This window comes from Lithobates pipiens, unplaced genomic scaffold, assembly GCF_037356315.1.
Source record: "Lithobates pipiens isolate NorthernLeopardFrog02 unplaced genomic scaffold, aLitPip1_a1.2 Scaffold_13, whole genome shotgun sequence".
Taxonomy (NCBI): domain Eukaryota; kingdom Metazoa; phylum Chordata; class Amphibia; order Anura; family Ranidae; genus Lithobates; species Lithobates pipiens.
The window spans coordinates 189,187,403-189,204,973 of NW_027507718.1; the positions used below are offsets into that span (position 1 = coordinate 189,187,403).

The 17,571-nt window shown below is 43.0% G+C and overlaps 1 protein-coding gene across 2 annotated transcripts in view; it reads right to left on the reverse strand.

The window, feature by feature from the left end:
* Positions 1-17,571, reverse strand: part of LOC143974525 (calcium/calmodulin-dependent protein kinase type IV-like) — an 81,173-nt gene that overhangs the window by 45,491 nt on the left and 18,111 nt on the right. For both annotated transcript variants that reach the window (XM_077476026.1, XM_077476025.1), the window contains exon 3: positions 9,277-9,355. In XM_077476026.1, the coding sequence (XP_077332152.1) occupies positions 9,277-9,355 (79 nt within the window). The remainder of the gene's footprint in view (positions 1-9,276; positions 9,356-17,571) is intronic.

Consider the following 17,571-nt stretch of genomic DNA (forward strand, 5'->3'; position numbering starts at 1 on the left):
CCCCTGCTGTCTACAATTTAGCAGACAAAGTAGAGTAAGAAACTAGAAAACTTTTGCCTGAATGTTTTATTATATTTTATCAAGCCCGTAGGGGGATGTTGGACTCTTTCCCTATGGGATTTGGTTTGGGAGTGTGTTACTCACTTGCTTATATTTTGTCTCAGCAGCTGAAGTCCTCCATTCGGATCTCACAGAGAATGTTGCTGATTTTTTAAGGTTTTTGACAAACTCATTTATGTGTTTTCTCCCCAATTCCAGATCCTAAAAGTTTGGAAGGATCTAAAACTAAAGCCAGTTGACTTGTGGATTGTTAAGAGACATTTATATATAAGGAAATGTTTGGAGACTCAATACAGCATCTATTTCATGTACAGTTTTGCAAAACTTGAAGGAAAAGTCACCTGGATCCACACCAGACACTGTACTATGACTAAATGAAAGAAATCTCTGTGTTTGATTTGTTTCCCTCTTGCGATCACAGTTTAGGGTACTTTTTGATTCAATTACTTTAATTGTAAGGGATATATATATTTGAAAAGTAGTTTAGTCATGTTGAAGTCATATTTGTCTTTTGTACCTCTTCCATTTTATGTAGAATTGTCTGTGTTTACATATGCTGATAAGTCAGCATACCAACAATTAAGCTAGAAGGCCATTCTGGCCACAGGAGTGTACAGCCAGTACTCTGTAAATATGTCTTTGTTTTTCACAATGAAAAGTCATTTTGTAATGAAAAAAGCTGCTCAGCTATTATTTTCTCCACAATGGAGTTTTTGCCTCTTTGGCCAGGACTACCTCCACCTAAGCGTGTAGAGGTTCCAGGTTAAAGGTAATAGCAGGTATGGTTAGTGATCAAAATATTGATCAAAAGAGAGGAGACTGTAATGGAAATTTGTAGGTTCTGTATATAATTGTATTCTATTTTATATGTATTGCACAATGCCCTCACTGTGCACACGGCACTAACAATGTTTTCAGTACATGTTTTGCATTCTTTCGAGTTCCATTTAGAATTAGCCTGCCTATGTAACGCCCCTTGTTACTATAAACGTACAATTGTAATATTAATGTGATACCTACGTAATCATGTGTATAAAAGCCTTCAAATGCGTCATAATAAAGGAGAACGGTTATTTGGAAAGATGCTGAGCGTATCTTTTGTGTCTGTTCCCTACTGCAGTAGTTATTAATTTGGAACCACTAATCAATATGAGGATAGAAGTTGCCTATCATCAAAATATCCATTTCAAGAGTAGCCAGGATCTGTTGCAATGCCACACGTCAAAATACCCCAGAGGTGAAGACAGCAGCTGGATGTCACCCTTCATACAGATACCACGTTATAAACAGGAAAGGTAATGGATATGCTTACCTGAAGGTGTGGACCCACGCACCTTGGTGGTGAGTCATTCAGACATCAAATTGCGATAGACAGCAATTCCTCCATCCAGGTGATGTAAACCTCAGCTATGCCAATACACCATCCAATCTCGGGGTATCCAATCCGGGACGTTTTTTTTGGTTCCAAGGTGGTAAAAAGGACAATCACACCCCCAATAGGCTTAAAAAATGCAAACAGAAAAAGAGGGAAAAAAACAAAAAGCCTCTTCATAGAGCAGATTAATCCGATAGGAAATGTTTTATTAAAACAAATTTAAAAAAACAAGATACATGTATGTACAAACCCTCAATGAAGAAGGGTACAAAAATACAGATATCAATAAAAAAAAAGCATAGAAAGTCTGCAGGCTATGTACCCGACATGTTTTGCAATAAACTTGCTTCAACTGAGGCTTTTTGTTTTTTCCCCTCTTTTTCTGTTTGCATTTTTTAAGCCTATTGGGGGTGTGATTGTCCTTTTTACCACCTTGGAGCCGAAAAAAAGTCCCGGATTGGATACCCCGAGATTGGATGGTGTATTGGCATAGCTGAGGTTTACATCACCTGGATGGAGGAATTGCTGTCTATCGCAATTTGATGTCTGAATGACTCACCACCAAGGTGCGTGGGTCCAAACCTTCGGGTAAGCGTATCCATTACCTTTCCTGTTTATAACGTGGTATCTGTATGAAGGGTGACATCCAGCTGCTGTCTTCACCTCTGGGGTATTTTGACGTGTGGCATTGCAACAGATCCTGACTACTCTCTACCGTGAAGTGATCATCTAGGATTATAGAGACTATTGTCTTTTCTTATGTAGGGTCTTGGTATAGTCCCAGGCCACTTGGTACATCCATTATTTGAACTTTTTTAGTTTTTTCATGTCACGAGTCACAAAGACTTTTTCACACTTGTGTAGTTATACTAAGTGCACTTGCCTTTATTTGGTGTAGCTTGGCTACGCTATCTATTACATTTATATTTTTTGTGTGTTATAATAACACTTCTCTCCACAAGGTGTTTTCTATTTTAAGCGCTACATTTTTTGGTTTTTATGTTTTATGCAATTGTATTATTGTCAATGTTGGCTTTGTGTTTTGAATTTCTGGTAGCACAGTTATATTTTATTTTAGAATATGGTAAATGGGCTGAAAGTCGCAGACAAATAATCGCCTCTTTGATGCACAATTCACAACATACAATTCTCAAAGCAGTCACCACAGTTAAACGTCAGTGCAGCATGTATATATGTATCTATGTATGTAAAGACATAAGCTGTCACTTCAGCAATTATGTTTTTTCTTTAGAAATTCTGCCCACCCAACTGTGGGCATTTGAGCCTGTAAATAATGATTATACACTTTTAAAGAAGTATTGCACTATTATTATAAACACTACTGACTGCTGTAAAAGAAAATAGTAAATTTCTTGCTCTGCCTCCGCTGTAGGCTATAGAATGCACAGTATGCTGTTAGGATATTTTTTGGGGAGAGAAGTTAGCACAAAATGACTAGAAACAGACTGTAGTTCCAACCAGAGACACTCTGGAAACCCTGCTATATCCAGGGCTGCTGATAGTACAGAAGGTTGGCCTGCACCTCCCTAAAACCCATTGCTGACACAATGGGGCCTAGAGAATCCACCGTACAATTTTATTCGAGCCTGACCATCCTCTTTAGAAGTGAAGGGGCATTAATAAATGGGAATTATGGGTTGTGCCAATTCTCCCACTAGTAAACAATTTGTATATCAATTGGCTCCTGGGATACTTTTCTGGTACCAGCATTGATGTAAGAACATTCTTCAATTTATTATTACAGGTTTACTGTAATCTCTGTTTTGTTAAGAATTGTTTTAGCAGTGGTGGTGTGATCATAACAGAGTTGCAGTGTTTCTTTTTGACCTTATATCTTTTTGAACTTATACTGTATCTCCAGATGTCCCAACTAGGGATGGCCTTGCGGTTCGCCCGGCGGTTGGTTCACGTCAAATTTTGCATGTTCGCGATTCGCCAAACCGGCGGACTTCTGGCGCTGTTCGCGCGGCGGACATATGCGTTTACATTGTGAAAGAACTTTGACCCATGATGACACATCCATCATGGGGTACAGGACAGCCAATTGAGACATTTCAGCACATGGACAATTGGACATTCCCCCTACCTTATATATAGACCTGATCTGGCGGCCATTTTACATTCTGTCTTTTGTCAGTGTAGGGAGAGGTTTCTGTATGGAGCAGGGACAGACTGTAGTGACACAAATCACTAGCTATTAGGTCCACAAAAGTCCTTTTAAGGACTGGTATAGGTGTACAGTATATAGGGTTCTGGTGCACTGCTGCTGACTGCTGTGCTGCTGATTGCTGAGTGCACTGCTGACCGATTCTGCAGCTGTTTTTTGTCAGTGTAGGGACAGGACGCTGTGTGGAGCAGAGACAGTCAGTTTAATCACTAGCTATTACTATTAGGTCCACAAAGGTCCTTTTAAAGCGGAGGTCCACCCTAAAGTGGACCTTCCGCTCATTGGAATCCTCCCCCCCTCCGGCGCCACAATTGGCACCTTTCAGGGGGGAGGGGGGTGCAGGTACCTGTACAGTACAGGTATCTGCACCCACTTCCGGGATAGCTCTCTGCGGAAAGGGGCGTAGATCTACGCCCCTTTCCGAAAGTCCCCCGCTGCCTGCTGGGAAACACACAGATCCCAGAGGCAGTGGGTCCATCCTTATTGTGCAGCGCGACTCGCGCATGCGCAGTAGGGAACCGGGAAATGAAGCCAAAAGGCTCCACTTCCTGATTCCCATACCCAAGATGACGGCAGCAGCACCCGAGAGACGATCGAGAGATCGGCTTCGGGTGCCGACATCGCGGGCGCGCTGGGCGGGTAAGTGTCCTTATTTTAAAAGTCAGCAGCTGCTGTATTTGTAGCTGCTGGCTTTTAAAAAAAAAAACGGCGGAACTCCCGGCGGACTCCCGCTTTAAGGACTGGTATAGGTGTACAGTATATAGGGTTGTACACGTATAATATACTTTCTTTCAAATATAGAAAGCCTATTATTATTGACTGCTGAGCTGAATGCTGACCGATTCTGCAGCTGTCTTTTATCAGTGTAGGGACTGAGTGACAGTCTGCAAATCACTAGCTACTAGGTCCACAAAGGTCCTTTTAAGGACTGGTATAGGTGTACAGTATATAGGGTTGTACATGTATAATATACTTTCTTTCAAATATAGAAAGCATATTATAGTGCACTGCATGCAGTGCTGCTGACCGATTCTGCAGCTGTCGTTTCTCAGTGTAGGGGGGACAGTTTGGTGTTTGGAGCAGGGACAGTCTGCCATTCTCTAGCTACTAGCTAGCTACTATTAGGTCCACAAAGGTCCTTTTAAGGTAAAGGACTGGTATAGGTTAGACATGGGTGCCGTCAATAAATTTGTTTCGTTCTGTTCGTATTAAAATTAATTCGTACTTCGTATTTCGTGTCCGAAATTCAATTTCAATTCGTACGAAATACGAATTGTCGTTAGGTTCTTTAACTTGTATGAACGCTCGTTACGATGAATTTAAAGGCAAAAATATACCTCAATATGACAGTCGATGCTGATGGAAGTTTGGTTTTTATCCGAAATACGAAACTCCGTTGAAGAATTTCCTATCCGAAATACGAATTTTCATTAGACGAGGGGCTCCCACCATCCCTGTGCTGACTTCCTCCTGGGGATTCGTAAACAAAAGTTCGTATTTCGTACAAAATTCGGACGCTTGGCAATACGTATTTCGGATCCTCCCGCACATGTCTAGTATTGGTGTACTATTTGGTGTGCAGTATATAGGGGTGTAAAACACGTATAAAATACTTGCACATATAGAAAGCATAGTATAGTGCATTTCCACTGTGCAGCATTGTGACTGCTGAGCGGTTCTGCAGCGATACTACAAAGAGTGACAAACGCAATTTAAAAAAAGTATTATAACTGGTGTGATAGACCAGTGGCCCCCCAAAACGACAGATTGAAGAAGGGAGTTATATACCTTCTTCCACATACATACTGCTCTTCTCTAAAGACTTTTGTCACAGGGTCCTTTAAAAAATGACAGGCAGAGGAAGAGGCAGGGGTAGGGCAGGAGCAACAGGCTTGAGCCAAAGTGGGAAATTGCAGAAGGTGCGTTCGATTACGTCAAAGGACGCACCAGACTTGGTTGAGTGGCTCACTCAGCCTTACTCTTCTGCACCCTCCTCATCCTCTCGATCTGCACCCTCTTCTTCACTCTCTGCTGTGTGCACCCCCAAAGACACTACCACCAACACCACCACCACCATATACCCTCCGCTTGAGTCACAGGAATTATTTTCCGATCCATCACAAGACATTGCCTATGCGCAGCCACTCTTGGCATTGGATCAGGAAGAGGAGGTAGCAACAACCGCCACTCAGCAGTCTGACGACAGTACCCAGATCAGCCCAAGGAGGAAGTTGGTCCCCGGTGTTGCTGCCTACTCTGAGATCTCTAATTATAGCAGTGGGGAAGGTGACGTCGATGATGACGTGTCTAGTGATGTCACGTGGGTGCCCACAAGATCTCGATGCTGGTGTCAGTACTCTCTATCTCGGTGCTGGTGTCAGTGCTCTCTATCATGGTGCTGGTGTCAGTGCTCTCTATCACGGTGCTGGTGTCAGTGCTCTCTATCTTGGTGCTGGTGTCAGTGCTCTCTATCACAGTGCTGGTGTCAGTGCTCTCTATCACGGTGCTGGTGTCAGTGCTCTCTATCTCATTGCTAGTGTCAGTGCTCTCTATCACAGTGCTGGTGTCAGTGCTCTCTATCTCGGTGCTGGTGTGGTCTCAGTGCTCTCTATCACGGTGCTGGCGTCAGTGCTCTCTATCACGGTGCTGGTGTTAGTGCTCTCTATCATTTGCTGGTGTCAGTGCTCTCTATTACGGTGCTGCTGTCAGTGCTCTCTATCTCAGTGCTGGTGTCAGTGCTCTCTATCTTGGTGCTGGTGTTAGTGCTCTCTATCTCGGTGCTGGTGTCAGTGCTCTCTATCTGGGTGCTGATGTCAGTGCTCAGTCTCTATCGCGGTGCTGGTTTCAGACAGTGAGGGAGATAGCAGCAGAGAAGCCAATCAGCAGGCAGTGCCAGCACCATGGCTGAGGATCAGCACTGGACTGGCACGTCCGGACCACCGCAGTGGAGCCCTGCATAATGGGGTAAGGGCCGGGCAGAGGGAGGGGCTCAAGCACAGGTTGGCACACTGGGACACTGGTACAGGACTGCGCTGCCTTGACTGTGGCACTGATCATCTCCTGCACCCCCTTCATAGCCTGCCCTGACCTTGCCTCTCCTCCATGGCCTTCATGCGCTCCTGAATTGTCAAAATTTCACAGATAAAAAAAGAATACTTGTTGTTGTCGATCCCAGATTCACTTAGTACTTTTGTTATGTCAGTGTCCATGTTGTGGGACTATGTGTGCACAGCTAGTAAGTATTTTGTGGCTGAAAATATGACCTGTAGGTTTTTAAGATTTGCCTGCCATTAAAGTCAATGGGGTCCGCCGCAAACTTTGCGGTTCACAAACTTTTGGCCGCGTTCGCGGTTCGCATTCGGAAGTTTGTCCATCACTAGTCCTAACAAGCCTGTAATGCTACAAGCAGTCTTGTGTGTGGACTCTGCTGTCTAACCTGTGGTCAAGGACCAGCAGCAGGCCTTTGGCAGTTATTGTTCAGCATTTGCAGACAGTGGCTTGTGTTTTCCTTTCCATCGGAACACAGAATTTGGAGTTCGGAACTGGAAACCTGAACTGTGAATATCAGAACTCGGAATTCGGAAAACGGAATTTGGAACACAGAACTTGGAATTTGGAGCATGGAACACAGAATTTGGAACATAGAACAGTTTGGAATTTGCAATTTGGAACACGTAACACGGAATTTGGAACACGGAACTTGCAAATTGGAACACAGAACTCGGAATTCGGAACATGGAATTCGGAACACGGAATTTGGAAAATCAGAACAGGGAATTTGGAATTTGGAACACGAACATGGAATTTGCAATCTGGAACACGAACATGGAATTTGCAATTTGGAACACGAAACTTGGAATTTGGAACTCGGAATTTGGAACTCGGGATTTGGAACACGGGATTTGGAACACGGGATTTGGAACATCAAACATGGAATTTGGAACACAGAGTTTGTAATTCGAAGCTCGGAATTTGGAACTTGGAATACGTAACACTGAATTTGCAATTTGGAACACAGAACATGGATTTTGGAATTTGGAACTTGGAATTTGGAACTCGGAATACAGAATTTGGAAATCAGAATATGAAACACAGAGTTTGGAACATGGAATTTGCAATTTGGAACACAGAACACGGAATTTGGAATTCGGAACTCGGAATTTGGAACTCAGAACTCGGAATTTAGAACTCGGAACACGGAATTTGGAAATCAGAATATGAAACACAGAGTTTGGAACATGGAATTTGCAATTTGGAACACAAAACTTGGAATTTGTAATTTGGAACACAGAATTTGAAAAGGGGAACTGGAAATTCTGAACACGGAACATGGAATTTGGAACACAGAATTTGAAACACGGAACACGGAATTTGGAACAAAGAACTCAGAAATTGGAGCTCGGAACATGGATGTCAGGTCACCTTGAGGCGAGGTGACAGATGCACACCGTAGGGATCAGGAGTGCACCGCAAGGTTGTGGACCCTACGGCTGACTGCTGCAGACGGGGGACAGATCCCACTGGGGTTAGAGCGTAAGATTCCCTGGGGTGCAGAGTCTAAGAGCCAGCAGGTGTTCACCATCGCCTCTAGTGGTGAGGATGGACTTGGCTGCAACTGGCTCCAGGTCGCGACCCCCAGGGTCCCCCAGCTCACACCCACAGTAGGCAACAGGAGGATAGGGATGGTGAGGGACAAAGCCAAGGTCGGGGCCACAAGCAGACAAGAATAGTCGGGGACATGCCAAAAGGTCAGGATCACAGGCAAACAGGGATAGTCGAAGACACGCCAACTCTGCTTTAAGAGGGCCTTAGGGAGCACAAATATGGATCTTTAGCAGTCTCATGTAATGTGTCTCCAATCTGAGCATATCCACAGTTTTCAGCAACTCCTACATCATGTTGCCCTCTCTGACTATGACTATCTGCTGTAGGCATGTCTGCAGTCTTTGCTCATCATCTATTGCAAGTCTACAGTCCCTGGAAGTGTTGTGTAGGGTTACAGTCACAAAATATTATGTGTGGTCCCTTGGCGTCATTGGGGATCACACTTAAGGCCCCCCCATCGTGACAATTGGGCACCACTGATGTAGATACCGTATTTATTGGCGTATAACACACACTTTTCCCCCCTGAAAATAGAGGGAAAATCACGGGTGCGTGTTATACGCAAAGCTGGTCCAATGCCGATGGCAGAGGCAGGACTGTGTATGTGACTGCCGACTGAGAGCCGAGTAAACAGACGACGGCTTGGTGATTTCCTATGAGAGATGGTGAGCTGCTTTAATGGGGGGATGGGCACAGATCAGGCTGCAGATGGGTACAGAACAAGCTGCAGATGGGCACAGATCAGGCTGCACTGAAGCTGTAGATGGGCACAGATTAGGCTGCATTGAGGCTGCAGATGGCCACTAATCAGGTTGCATTGATTCTCACTGACCATATTTTACTTCAAAGTGGTTTATTTTAAAAAAAGTTTTTTTTCCCCTGAAACTTCCCTCTTAAATTGGGGTGCGTGTTATACACCGGCGCGTGTTATACGTCAATAAATACGGTAATTCATGAAGATGGTGTTAGTGCATAACAAATCATACTACAAACATGTACAAATACTGATACATGTATAATTAATGATGTTATATGCATGCATACTTACAGTCTTTTTAATAATTTTTGCAGCATAAGGTTTTTGTGTCCCTTTCTCCTCGCATCTGAAAACAGCAGACGTGGCTCCCCTGTTTAGAAGAATTGAGAATGCTTTCTTTTAATCAATCCATATTTTTGCTAATTACAATACAAATGTTTTAGAATCATAATGCACCCTATATTCCTTGTTCTATGCAATACTTACCCCCAGTGGGTATTTCTACCTACCCATTTTAGGGAGGGTGTATAATCCTGAAAGTCTACAGTCTTCTCCAAGGAGTGTATCTCACAGATGATCAGTGACTATGCAAGGAAATACACGGTTCTTTGTGCTGTATTAAGCCTGGTATACACTTCTACACTTTTTTTGTTCTCCCCAGCAGGCTGAACAAAAGAAAAACCTGAGAGATCACCATAATAACACAAGCAATATTGGTGCAGCGATCTTCCCTGCTGTGCTATTATATTCTGACAGAGGAACTATCCCCCCACCAGAATACACTGAACAGCGCATACACACTGAGCAAATGTTGGACGGTTCCTGATGAAACCAATTTTTGGCCCGTGTGTACCCAGCATTAGGTACAGTGTTTACCACAACAATTTGTACAGATATGTCCACCGTCATTGTTAACATGCAGATGGGACATCACGGAGCAGTTAAAACACGAATCAACTGCCTATTTTCACCCCCCCACTCCTCTGCCACCAGTTTAATAGTCCACAACCATAGTTTTTCTAGTATTAAACCAAATATGATGCAATTTTTTGCCATGGCCACAGATGTACAGTATGTGGGATCACAGGTTCTCTTGGGTTAGAAGCCTAATGCTGCAAAAACACTATCTCCGGAATTTAAAGTGATACTAATCGCACACTGTTTAATTTACAGCATCCCTTCACTTTCTGTATATGGACAATGGCACTGTAATTATTTTAATTAAAAAGCATCTAAGTACCTGTTTCACTTATTGATATACGTCTGTTGTGTGACCCTGCTCTTTGCCAGCCTGTCTGCCAGGAGACAGTGGCAGGAGGAGCTTCTAGTGACTATTCCTCTGCTGCTGGTCACATATTAAAAAAACACAGCCTTTGGAATATGGAGTAAAAACAAATAATTAATATCAATAAACTGTTTTAAATTGTCGCACACCTATATATTTGAAATCAAATATTTATTATTTTTGACAATAGCATGGCGTGGGAGGATTTCTGTCAATCACAGGCTGTGTCACACCCCTCCAGCTTGCGTCTATTGTGTGTATTAGAATAAGAAGGAGGTAAAGCCTCAATCATCAAGATGTAATATTCCATCCCCATTGTGTTTAGCTGTTTAGTGGGCATGGAGGAGGGAGGGAGGGAGTGGGCTGTCATTTACCACTATGTCTACACCCATACCCACTCTGTAGGCACATGGGCTGCTCAGGTGTGATCAAGAAGGAAATGAACAAAGTTTAAGAAATATACTGAAGACTGAGCATGTGCACTAGCTGCCAACAGTTGCTCTGCAGAATCCTTAGCTGCAGTGGGGACACGGACAGAAGGGAGGAACAGAGAACAGGAGCTCAAAGAAAACAAATCCCATAGTGACTGAGTATGAACACCATGTAATTCAGTGTGGCACCCTCTACCTTAGGTAGGTAGATGCTAGAGTAGTGGGTTGTTTTTGTACTGTCAGCGCAGGTAAATTTAGGCAGGACTACGCTGTGAGCTAGGCCTGTTTGTTTTGATCTGGGGGCAGGGGAGTGGTTAGTGTAGCAGAAGGTGACTGACGTGTGCTTCAGCTCTTAGGCGCCTCCTCTGGTTTTCAAAAGGTTCTAGAAAAGAGGCAGGGCAGAGAGCTGGAGTGACATGGAGTATATGTGAGAGGCCTCCTATATGTACCCATGGTCAGCCTGCTGTGGGAGGAGTTGTCAGGTGAAAGAACTGAATGATGGCATGTTAGACTGTTGCGGTCTAAGGGAACCCCCTTTCTGGGGGGGGGGGGGGGGGTGAACTTAGGCCTGGAGCTCGGGAGCTGAGAGTGAGCCTCTCTTTACATGGTCATTGAGAGGTGTCCTGGAACAGGAGTAGGAGTAGGACAGTTGGGAGCACTGCTGGACAAGTCGTTCAGGAGGGATCCATGTCAGGGTCGGTGAGTGAGAAGCACAGTGAGAAGCTCTGGGAGACATGCCAGGATTGCATGTGGAGTCAGAGGGGGAAACTGTGGTGTTGTTGAAGTTAAAGGGGTTGTAAAGGTAATTTTTTTATTTTCTACATAGGTTCCTCTAAGCTAGTGCATTGTTGGTTAACTTACCTTTTCCTTTGATTTCCCTTCTAAATGTTTTTTTGCTTTGTCTGAATATCTCACTTCCTGTTTCTCCTCAGTAAACTTCTCACCATCATCCGAGCTGGTGGTTAGTCAGCCAGAACAGCTTACTGAACAGCTTACTGAGGAGGAACAGGAAGTGAGAAATTCAGACAAAGAAAACAAAGAAAAAAAACATTTAGAAGGGAAATCAAAGGAAAAGATAAGTGAACCAACAATGCACTACCTTAAAGGAACCTATGTAGAAAATAAAAAATTTACCTTTACAACCCCTTTAAGTCACTGCAGCCAGGAGGGTTAGCAGGACTTGCATCAAACGTGCTGGGAGCAGTAGTTAACCAAGGATCAATTAGCACAACTATCGTTTTCATCTAAAATGGTTGCTACTAGGAAAATGTTAGGACTTATTCAGAGTGAGGCCTAGCCATGTGCTAACTGTGACAGAAACCTAGATTTGGACAGTGAAGTGAAGCAGGTGATCTCAAGTGTGCTGGAGGAGATGTGCAGAGGAAGATACTGTCAGATCCAGATCCAGACTCAACCAATGTTTACAGCTTCTAGGTGAGCAGTGTAGGTAGGGCCACCGGAAAGGTAAGTAGGGCCACTGGAAAGGTAAGTAAATGCAGGCTTCATTTATTAGGTATTTTGTCAAAATGTACTTTAAGGTTGCACATACCCCCTATTTATAGTGCCACCCTATGTTCACTGCAGTATTTTACACACATAATTATTATCAGGGCAACTCCCATAATTTATGTCAAATTGTATACAACCAGGTCCAACCAAGGACAGTCAGGGCCATATGAAATCAATTCATAAACGGCATATAAAATATTTTTATATTTTAGTCCATAACACATTAAACAATGTTCCTTTTAATACATTATAGGGTAATTCATTAAGAGTATCTTAGACACCGTTATGCCCCGTACACATGATGTGACTTTCCGACAACAGAAACGTGGATTTTTGTTCGAAGGATGTTGTCTCAAACTTGTCTTGCACACACATGGTCACACAAATGTTGGCCAACAATTACGAACGTGGGAGTGTGGTGATGTAAAAGATGTACAACAAGCTGAGAAAAAGGAAGTTCAATAGCCAGTGCAGAGCCTTCTGCTTGATTCTGAGCATGTGTGAACTTTGGTGCGTCAGACTTGTGTAAGCGTTTTGTGCGTCGAACTTGTGTTGGCGTAAAATTTGAGAGCCTAATATCAAACATCTGTTGGCAGGAAAGTCCGACAGCAAATGTTCAATGGAGCATACACACAGTCTGACTTTCCGACAACAAACTCACATCCAACATTTCCTGTCGGAAAATCCGACAATGTGTACGTGGCATAAGAATTCCTTTGCTCTGAAATTTTCAGTGTTTGTGACAGATTCATGTACCTGATAGGAACAGGTACATGATTCTGTCTTAGAAGGTGGCAGCATATTGGACATTCCGTCTTCTTTGCTGCTCAGCATTACTGAGCGACTACACCAGGGATCTCCGGTTTGGAGACCCCGGCCCTGGACTACACCCATCACACTGACAGGTATATGGTCAAGGGATTTTGTAGTGGAGTGGTTGCAGCCTGCTGGAGAACTGAGAAACTATTTCCCTATCAGTACCACTTTGCTTTTGATTGACAGCACTGGCTGTGGAGTTAAGTGGCTTGAGATTGATGGGGAGAGACTAGTTCTCGTTCAGGTTTGCCTCCTGTGTGCATTGCCTTATTCGGGGAATGACAACAGTCTGTATCCCATGTCCATTTGTTTACATTCAGCTGAATAGAGTTATGGACAGTGCCGTGTAGTAGGGAAGCTGACACGTTTATGACAGCTTCCCTGCACAGACATGGGCCACTCATTACAGAGAGAGCACTGGCATCTCTCTGTAGACCAGCTCAGAGGTGGTCCCAGTTATTACCAGTTTCCTAATCTGCAAACTGCAAGTAAATCTTTATGAATCTGGCACAACCATAGCCACAGGTTCTTATGCCCCATACAGACGGTCGGAAATTCCGACAACAAAATACATCTGATTTTTTCAGACGGATGTTGGCCCAAACTTGTCTTGCATACACACGGTTGCACAAAGTTGTTGGAAAATCCGATCGTTCAGAACGCGGTGACATATAACACGCACAACGGGACTATAAGGGGCTAGTAGCCAATAGCTTTTGTCTCTTAGTCTATTCTGAGCATGCATGGCACTTTGACCGTCAGAATTGTCTACACACGATCGGAATTTAAACGATCGGATTTTATCGTCAGAAAATTTTAGATCCTGCTCTAAACTTTGTGTATCGGAAAATCCGACAGAAAAAGTCAGATGTAGCCCACACACGATCGGATTTTCCGACATGATCTGATCGCACATTTTCCGTCAGAAAATCCAACCGTGTGTATGGGGCATAAGAGTGGCGGTAGTAGGAACTACATGAAATTGTTGTATGCATTGGTACTGTTATAGAAACTGCTTCAAAAGCTTGTCTGAATTAGGGGAAATCGTTTTAAAAGGGACCTACCACCAGAAAACTGTCAAAAGGAATTGACTGAACTCTACAGAATAAATCCATGACCCAGATTACAATTACACATTTTTCTTGTTATTTATTTTTCTTGTATTCAGAAATTCTAATAGATTCTTAATGTATTCAATATATGCATATATTACATATTTAAATGAATAATGACTTATTATGACCAATGGAGATATGCACGCTAAATAAACAGATACATTCCATGATGCTTTGAAACTTTTTATAATTGGAAATGTTGCAGAGAATCCAACTAATGAAGCATGTAATCCCTTTTGTCAGTATGTAGATTAATATTCTGAATCTTGTATTACTAATGCTCTGCTGTCCTATATTTCTACTCCTGAAATACAGAAATTTAAGAACGCCACTTTTGTTCCATGAAGGTTATCATATTATTAAAAGAAAATTTCGGAAAGGAAAAAAATGACTTTAGATCAAGTTTGTGCCCTTTTGCATCGCATCCTCTGTAATATAAACTACAGCAACACCCTAATGAAAGTTACAAATTCTTTCATAACAGGCTCCCTGAAAAGCAGCATCCCTGAGCAGAAGCTGTCACATTTAGCAGTGAGTGGTAGTAGGGCTTCATGCACACTGGGGCAAGAATAAAGCAGCTTTAAAAACATGCCTAAGCCGTGTTTTTTGCAAATGCATTTAGACGCATCAAGTGCTTGGGTGATTATGTGTTTCCTTTACCCACATTTAGGCGCGTTTTGTCATTTTTTCTGCCAAAGTTCTCATCTTTTGAATACACAAGTGATTTTTTTTTCTGCCTTTAATTGCCCCATGCCTCTAAACTCCTGCCTGTGTGTGCATGGACACAGAGGGGTGTTTAGGGGCACAAAAAACCCATCAAACATCTGTAAAACAGGCACTTTTGAATTCCAGTGTGCATGAGGCCACTACCCAATACCGCTGCTAAATGTTTCACTTCCCGCTGCAGCCAGATGTCTGGTCTGCGAAAAAATAAGGTGAAAAAATTCACTAAACACTGCAAAATAAAAAAATAAAAAATAAATGTATGTGCCAATTAAATTGTTTTTTAGTGAATTGCCGCTCCTAAGGTAAATATCGCATGAATTATTTGAGTGCAAAAATTCATGCAGTATTTATCTCTTAGTGAATTGACCCCATAGTGAGGTGCTGCAAGAAAAAAGGCAGTTCTTGTCAGAAACAACTGTCTGATATGGTCTATTCACCCAAAGCGAAAGGTTATTATCCAGGCCTGGACTGGGACAAAAAAGCTTTGCATTTTAGACTGAGCAGGCAATTTTTCCAGGGACTTGGGGGGGGGGGGGGGTGTTTGTGAGGATGGTTGGTGATGAGATATTCACAAAGTCGGTCCTCCGCACCATAATGTAAAGGCATTGTGATATAAAGGGAACTGCACTATAAAGGGACACTGTAACGATTACAGTGTCCCTTTACAGTGCAGTCCCCCTTAAATATTACAGTGTCCCTTTACATTACAGTGCTCCTAGCAATCACAACCCCCCTCCTGACACCCCAGCCCTGCTAATGCCCCATCACCATACCCTCCTGACACTTTCAGGCCTCCTAATGCCCCAGCATCATGCCTTCCTGACACCTCAGCCTTCCTAATACCCCAGCAGCATTCCCTTCTGACACCCCAGCCCTCGTGTTCCCCCAGTACTGTGCCCTCCTGACCCTCCAGTAGAATTCCCCCCTAACACGACAGCCCCCCTGATCCCCCCAGTGCCATGCCCTATTAACACCACACTGACCCCACAGTACCATTCCCTCCTGAACCCCCCTCTGCACCATGCCCTTCTGATCCCCAATACCGTGCTCCCTGACCCCCTATACCTTGCCCTCTTGACCCCAGTACTACCAACTACTGACCTCTATACACTGCTTTATAGTACTACTGACCTCTGGATACTGCCCTACATACTACTGATCTTTGTACGCTGCCCTACCTACTACTGACCCCTGTACACTACCCTACATCCTACTGACACCTGTGCACTGCCCTACATACTCAGAGCAGATAGCCAGGCCTGAAACTAATCAAAAAAAATCAGCCTGCAGTACCAGAGGTGCTCAATTTTATGATAAACTCCGGCATAAGATTGTGGGGGTAACCATTTACTCCCAAGATATCAAAAAAATGTGAATGAAAGTGAATGCAGAGTTTCTCACTGAAGCTATATTTTCATCTAGGCTAAGTTTATATTTTTCAAGTGACATCAGATTTTTCTAGGTCTTCTTAATGCCGCCTTTACTTTTTATTGGGGGGGCTTGCTATGAAATTTCTTTAAAAAAAAGGGGGGAGGGGGGGCGGTCCAGGTAGATCTCCAACTCTCAAAGGTTGCCCGCCCCTACTGTAGAGGATACAGCAGTGTAAAGTTAGCCAGCAGCAGAAAATTTCGTTTTTGTATGGGAATAGGAGGTAAATATGAATGATGTAATTTTTTAGGAGCATAATGTTTTTACTAAAGACCTGATTTTTTAGAAAAAAAGGTGTTGATAATTGAAGAGCTAGCTATCCATCTGCTGTTTCTTACAGACGTTGGTTCTTTAAAGCACTTTTGAGTGTACATATCTGTGCATACATGCAGGGCACATAAAAAAAAACGCATTTCAGTTCTGCAATTCAAAGAACTCAAACAAACTTTCATAGTTTGTTAAAGTAAATGTAGCGTAATGTAAATGTAAATCTCATATTCACATCAACACCTGATGATACTGATATATAGATCCGTGTTTGGCACTGTGTTATGGGATGACAACACTATGCTTTCATTTCTGATATCTTGCCACCCTGTCATATTCAAATAAAAAAAGACATTTACTGTATGTGCTGATGTACATTGCCCAGGAAAAGCAGTTTTTTTGAAGAAATGGCCTTTAAAAATTGCAGCCAATGACATTTAGGAAATATGCCCTGTAAAAAGCACATGCAGCTGGTGATCAGTGTAGTCCATTTGGACAGGCTGTGAAAAATTCAACTGTGGCAATATTTTTTTTTGTAAATATGTCCTGTGAAAAAACACATGCTGGCTGAAGTCAATGCATGCAACCAGGTTATGAAAGCACACATCAGCAGCAGAAATATGTAAAAAACACTTCCTCCGGAATTCCCCAAGATAAACAGCATTTAGTGTAGTTACATTGAAATCCTTATATCTTACATCTAAGGGCTGCTTGGGATGCAGAAGTTCACTATAGCAGCCTGTACAGTCAGCGCTGGTCTCTCCTGGGTGCTGCTCAAGTAATGGGATGTCACCTGCTCCTCATCTCCACATCATCCAATGAGAAAATTCCTTGTATCCACTGAATAAACTACAAGACGTTCTCTAAATGGTGGAGGTACTGAGCTAGCAACCACCTCATTCCTGGAATTCAGCTTTAAACCCAAAATGTCCCATATAGCTGTAAGAAGTCAGCATGTGTTCTAGCCCACCACAAGCCATGACTAAAATAATTAAATTGCAAATTGCTT